Below are 6,890 nucleotides of genomic sequence, written 5' to 3' on the forward strand. Positions count from 1 at the left end.
CAGGCAGATCCCAGATCCCAGATCCCAGGTCCCAGGTCCCAGGTCCCAGGTCCCAGATCCCAGGTCCCAGGTCCCAGGTCCCAGGTCCCAGATCCCAGGGCGGGATCCCCAACGGAGCAGTTTCTCACAGGACATCCAATATGTGCCACACACGCCAGGTGCTGTGGGCGCGACAAGATATCACCACGCCGGCAGCGGGCGCAGCAGCCAGCATTCAGGAGGTGCCCACCTGCAGTGGGATGGGGATCACCACTGAGTCCTCACCCCACTGCCCCCTCAGGAAACTGAGGCGCAGACCGGAAGTCCCACAGTTGCAAGTAGCAGGGGTGCGCTCTGAACCTGAGTCTCCCCAGGCCACGTACCTGACCCAGACACCACACTGCTCCCAGGCCCTGCGGATGGCCCGAGGTGCCACCCACCCGTGCTGTCCTGAGAGTGCCGGTCAGCCGCAGGAGGCCAGGCTGGACCAGGAACCCCCACAGTAGAGACCATCGGAGGCTTCCGACCCAGAGGCAGGGAGTGCGGATGGAGGGTGGGAGACTGGACCACAGACATCCTGACGGGGGAGGAATGTGCCCAGGCCCCGATGACAGCAAGAGTCTGGATCCAGGACAGCCAATTCCAGGCAGTCCTGAAGACCTGCCAGGTGCCCTACAGAGGACAGACACACTGGGAGGCTCCCTGAGAGGGGGGGAATGCTCCACGCAGGGCCTGGTGGCGGAAGCTACATGCACCTGCAACCACCCACACACGAGCAACCCGGCACTTAGGATCCCGGTTCTGCAAAAGGACTTAATTTCTGCCAAATAATGACCCTGCACATGAGCCTTCCCAGAGCCCCTGGCCGCCCGTAATCGCATCCACCGCTCTCAGTCACCTAGGTGGGCAAGCCACACAAGGCTTCCCATCCTCTACTCACAAGCTGGGGTGCCCAGCGGGGAGAACAGAGTCCTGCTGGGGACCCAGAAGGGGCGCCAGGTACCAGCTCTGTCTACAGGGTAGGGCCGAGCGGGCTCCGCAAGCACCCCTCTTAAGATCAGTCAGACTCCACCACACACCTCTCCAACCTCCTGATGCCAGGGCATCCTCCCCGTGCTGCCCAGGGTCCCGGTCCCAGACCAAGACAGGCTCCGCCACAAGACTCAGAAAGTGAAACCTCTCGTGGTTAAATCTCGGAGGGAAGCACTTCCTCCACTGTCACCGCGGCACCGGCAGAGCCGGGCAGGAGGCTCGGGCGGAAGCTCCAGAGAGCTTCCCGGACCATGCCCGGGAAAAGCAGACCCTTCCAGCCACCATCATCATAACTGCTTACATACAAACGCAGAGGACGTGAGAGCAGGCCCGGACCGAGTCCCCACGTCTCCCCAGCCTGGGCTCAAGGCTTGGGAAGTCAAGGTTGGACGAGGCCATCCAAGGGCGCTTCCTGCTCCCAGAGTCTTCTGGGACACGGCACAGCCACCCTGCCAGGCGCCAGAGGCCACGCTCCACGCCTCCCAACACTGGGCCAACAGAGGCCCGGCCCTTCCCGTGGGGCCACCGCACCCCATGCTGGATCCCGGGCCTTGTCACTGCCCCGTAGGGGCCGGCGCAGGCCGGACAGGAAGCCTCCGGAACTAACCATCCTGCTTTATTTAGAAAGCCTGGAGCCACTCCGGCTCAGCCTCGCTAGCAGCCTCTGGCCCCGGGAACAGGCATTCCCATGGAAGTCCCCACGTTTCCCACCACAAACCTGCTACAAGGAACTCTACGGGGCCCTCCACAGTGTACCAGTGAGACGGAAACCTAGCAGCCAAGGGCTGCCCGTGAGAGGCAGAGGCCCAGCGGGCCTGGGGAATGCGAACCCAGATCCAGGAGCTCCTGGCGGGGCCTGCAAGAGGTCTCCGGGCCACAGGGCGGACCCCGGGATGGCAGCCGCGCGGCACGGAGGCTGGAGCAGTGTGTGCGCTAAGTGCACGGTACACTCTTGCCACTCCTGTTCCCATCCACAGCTGTCACCACCATGGACAGACGGTTCATAACGACAAACCCGGAACACCCCGGGTATAAAACAATATATGCATACACACCCTTGCATACACTGAGTAGCGAACTCACACACACACGGCTTTGATTGTGCATAGAAAAAGACTCTATAAGCACTCATGAAAACCGTGAAAATAATTTGCACTGATTATCCCTCAGCTTTGCCACGAGCATTTTACACCGTATGCTACCACACAGTAAATGGTCTCAAATGGGGGCAACGTGCCCCCCAAGGCACAATGGGCACTGCACTGTCTGGAGACATCTGTGGTTGTCACGACTTGGGGGAGCTCCTGGCATGGAGTGGGTGGAGGTCTCGGACACTGCTCACACCCTGCAGTGCCCAGGGCGGCCCCACCCCGGAGACCGATCCGGCCCAATGTGCACAGGGCTCTGGGGAGACCTGTGTGTGTAATGGAGAGGCCCATTTGAGGCGTGAACAGCACATTTTAGCCACCACAAGAGAGGCAGCACAGCAGCGAGCCCCGTCCAGCTCTAGGGACCTCCATGAGGTCCCTCCCCACCCCGAAAACAGGGCATGGAACGTCCTCACCAGGCTGACCGACCTCACAGGCCGTGTGCAGCCCCAGGGAGGCAGTGGATGAGAGCAAGCAGACACGGCATTCTTCCAGAACATGCTCTACCTGGTTGCAAACCCAGAAGTCAGGGCAGAGTCCTAGAGCCCTGCTGCCCCCGAGCCTGGAAGGAACCAGCACCACCCACATCAACGAGACCCTCCTGGGCCGCAGATGCCACAGGGGTGCGGTGGCAGGCCCCTGCCTCCCTCCCCGACATCCCCTCCACAACGCTGCACGGGAGCCATAGGGGAGCTGGAGGGATGGAGTCCCCACTGCTAAGGGGCAGGGGAGGAAAGAATTCTAGGGAGAGGCAGACCCGGCTTGGCTGGGCCTCCTGTGGAGCGCTAGGACCTCCGCCCAGAGGTCTCCGAACATTCTGTGGGCTGCAGGCACCATAGCCACCTGCTGCAGCCCAACAGCCCCCCTCCTGGGGAGCCTCGGCCCCACCCTCTAGCCGCTCCCTGAAAAATGGGGGCAATCGCAAGTTCGGGGCTGGCCTACTGGGAGAGCGGAATGACTTCCCACAAGCAGGCAGGGAGCCTGACAGAGGTCCCCTCTCCTGTACCCTGGAGCCCCAGCCCCTGGACCTCAGGTGGTCAAAGTCCTCCCAGCAAGGGGCCCTCCAGCTGGGATACAAGGTTGCTTGGAGGGGAAGTTTTCTGAGGGTCTGTCGCATCAGATTCCCAAGGGGGTCCCTGGCCCCCACACCCAGAGTGTGCAGCCCTCCCAATCCCCTGGCAGCCCGGGCCCTCTGTGTGGCACTGACATCAGTCCTCCTTGGGTCGTCCACAAGCTCACGTCTTCCTCACTGTCCTATCTGCCCCGCCTGGCCCTGAGCCTGACAGCAGCCTCCCATCTTAGCAGCTGATAGAGGTCAACTTCCAGGCTCAAAGAGTGGGAGGGGTGGGGGTGCAGACACAGGTGCTCCGGCAGCAGACACCCCAGGCCACAGTTGGGCACTGGACAGAGGATGCAGGAAGGGCCGAATCACTTCGACTTGCTCCAAGCAGCCAAGGCTGTAGACACGGGAGCCCCTGACCTTCGTCCTTGAACCCTGTGTCAATCTCAAGTCCAAAGTGCAGGCACAGAAGCCTGGGTGCACGCAGAAAAGGTGGCGGGGATCCTGGAGATCACAGAGCCACAGGGCAAGGCCATCTGGTAAGATCTTTATGACACCAGTAATTCCTAACTCCCCTCCATCGAAACAAAGTCCATGACCCACTACAAAAGCCAGCCAGTGCCACTCTGTGCAAAGGCCACCACGCGGGCCCACTGCACATTTCCTCCAAATGTGAGGGACACGGCTTTGCCTACCCGCGTCCCCTGGAAAGATGGCCCACTTTAGAACCCTTAGGTAAATAAAAACACAAGTTTGAAGAAAAAAATCAAGAAGGCATCTCATCCAGGCACCTCTCTAACCAGGGACATGGAGGGCCAGCAAGAGGGTCACAGCAGGAGAGAGGCAACGTGTTCCCCACACAACACACACCCTGCCTCCTCCCCAGGAGCTACCGCCACCAGCACACCCCCTCGTCCGTCACTGCTGCCTCTGCACCCATTTCTGACCTTCCCCACCGCCCCTGCCCCCCGCCCCCGGGCCAGGAGCTAACCTAGGAGCTCGGGAGGGCAGGGGTGGGGCAGGGCAAGAGCTTTCTGTTTTGTAAACGACTGCAGGGACCCTTATTTGGGGTGACAACACTTTACAGCTGGCCGACTGGCTCCCTGCAGCAGGTGTGCCTTGGGGAGAAGAAGGTTCACCGGCAAACCTTCTCCAGGACTGCCTTCTCCAGGACGGTGGGGAGGAGCCGGGAGGTGGGGGCCTGCTCCCAACGGGGACTCAGTGTGGCTCCCACCAAGACTCTAAGGAAGGGGGCAGGGGAGGCTGCCCAGACAGCTGCTTCGGACGACAGGCAAAGGCTCCCTCAGGTGTCAATCGCCCCACCCTCGGCTGAGCAGAACCCTGAGGAGAGGAAAGACTGTCTTTTTCCCACAGGACGCATTCCAGCCAAGAGGAGTGTGGGGTTTCCCGGAACGGGAAGGCAGGAGAATGGCCCTGAAGGGAATGGGGGGATAGGGGGCACGGAGGAGTCTTCGGGGGGGGGGGTGTATGGGGCCTGCATGGAGGGTACAGGGCTCTACCTGGAGGGAAGGGTCAACGCGGGGCCCTGAGAAGTGAGAGGCGAGTATGCCCTGTGGGTTACAGCCCAAAGGTCTGGCCCTGAAGGGGTAGCGAGGGGTGGGTACTCGGGTGGGGTAAGGTCAGAGGGTCCCTGAGCAGGGAGGGACTGGTCCCTTGAGAAGTGACAGAAGGCAAATCTTGGAGTCCTGGAGGCCCAATGTGGACAGCAGAAACTGGGAGCTGACCTAGGAGCGATTCCGGGCCTGATCCAGACAGGATAGACAGGGGCCGACGCCGGAGGGTCCCTGGTGCCAACGTGAACAGCACAGGCAGGGGCTGACCCAGGGGTCCCAGGTGCCAATATGAACAGTTAAGGCAGGGGCTGAACCCAAAGGAATCTGGGGCCCGGAGCTGACCTCGGAGGGTCCCAGGTGCCGACCTAGACAGCAAAGGCAGGGCTGATCCGGGAGGGTCCCGGGCCGACCTGGACGACACAGGCAGGACTGACCCAGGAGGGCCCCGCCCCGATCCGGACAGGCAGGGCAGGCACAGGCAGGGTTGACTCTCGAGGGTCCCGCGACCCGGACAGGCAGGGAAGGCACAAGCAAGGCTGACCCCGGAGGGTCCCGCAACCCGGACGGGAAAGGCAGGGCTGACCCCAGAGGGTCCCAGCCAGACCCGGACACGCAGGGCAGGCACAGGCAGGGCAGGGCCCGCAGCCGGCAGGCCCGGGGGCCGCACTCACCGAGCAGCAGCAGCTTGAGCTCGCGCCGGGCGTCGCGCTTGTCCCGCCGCAGCTGCTTCTCGATCTCGGCGTTGATCCGCTTGGACTCCTTCACCTCATCGCTCAGGCAACACGCCATCATGGACTCCAGAGTCATCGTCCCGGCCCCGGCCGCCGCGGCCGCCTGCGCGCCGCCGCCCCCCGGCCCCCGGCCCGGCCCTGGCCGGAGCCGCCTCTGCCGCCGCCCGCCGCGGCCTCCGGCCTCGGCCCCCGGCCCTCGGCCCCGGGCCGCCCGCCCCGCCTCGGCCGCCGCCTGGCGAGCCGCCGGGTCCCCGCTCGGGCCGCGCCAGCCGCGGACTCCCGCGCGGCCGCACTTAGCCCGCGCCGCCGCCGCAGCCACCGCCAACCGCAGCCGCCGCAACCGAGCAACAGCGCCGGACAACCTACCAGGCTGGGAGCGCAGCCCGCGACGGGCAGACGGTGTGGCCAATGGGAGGGGCCGGCGGCCACGCGCGCCCACCGTGGGGGCGGGACTAGCGGCCAGGGCGGGGCGTCGGCGGGCGCGAAAGGGGCGGGGCGGGGCGAGGGCGGGGGGCCCGCGGGTTTGGTTGCGCCGACGTGGGAAGGGGGACGCGCAGCCGGGAGCCGGGGCGGGGCCGCCCGGGATTGTGGGAATGTGGCGGACTCGGCCGGCCAGGCTCGGCTCCGCTCGGCTCCGTTCGGCCCCGCTCGGCCCCGCTCGGCTCGACCCGATCGGCCCAGGCCGGGTCCTGGAGGCGCGCACGCGGCCGCTGCCCTCTCTGGGTCTCCAGACGCCCGGGAAGCGCCCTGACATCGCTTGACAGGAACCTTCACTCATCCATTAAAAAGCGTTAATGGAGGCCGGTCGTGGTGGCTCACGCCTGTAATCCCAGCACTTTGGGAGGCCGAGGCGGGCGGATTACCTGAGGTCGCGAGTTCGAGACCAGCCTGACCAACATGGAGAAACCCTGTCTCTACTAAAAATACAAAATTAGCCGGGCGTGGTGGTGCATACCCGTAATCCCAGCTACTCGGGAGGCTGAGGCAGGAGAATCACTTGAACCCGGGAGGGCCACTTGGGAGGCTGAGGCAGGAGAATCACTTGAACCCGGGAGGCGGAGGTTCCGGTGAGCCGAGATCACGCCATTGCGCTCCAACCTGGGCAACAAGAATGAAACTACGTCTCCAAAAAAAAAAAAAAAAAGGCCGGGCGCGGTGGCTCATGCCTGTAATCCCAGCACTTTGGGAGGCTGAGGCGGGTGGATCATGAGGTAAGGGGATCGAGACCGTCCTGGCTAACACGGTGAAACCCCGTCTCTACTAGAAATATAAAAAATTAGCGAGCACCATTAGTCCCAGCAGCTAGGGAGGCTGAGGCAGGAGAATGGCATGAACCCGGGAGGCAGAGCTTGCAGTGAGCCAATAT

General features: G+C 63.7%; 1 protein-coding gene across 1 annotated transcript in view; it reads right to left on the reverse strand.

Moving 5' to 3' along the window:
- GNA11 (G protein subunit alpha 11) overlaps positions 1 to 5,882 on the reverse strand; it is a 29,289-nt gene extending 23,407 nt beyond the window's left edge. The window contains exon 1 of the mRNA XM_033195792.1: positions 5,465 to 5,882. Within this exon, the coding sequence (XP_033051683.1) occupies positions 5,465 to 5,600 (136 nt within the window). The 5' untranslated portion in view covers positions 5,601 to 5,882. The remainder of the gene's footprint in view (positions 1 to 5,464) is intronic.
- Positions 5,883 to 6,890: the final 1,008 nt, after the last annotated feature.

The sequence above is a fragment of the Trachypithecus francoisi genome, unplaced genomic scaffold (genome assembly GCF_009764315.1).
Source record: "Trachypithecus francoisi isolate TF-2019V2 unplaced genomic scaffold, Tfra_2.0 Lachesis_group5, whole genome shotgun sequence".
Classification (NCBI taxonomy): domain Eukaryota; kingdom Metazoa; phylum Chordata; class Mammalia; order Primates; family Cercopithecidae; genus Trachypithecus; species Trachypithecus francoisi.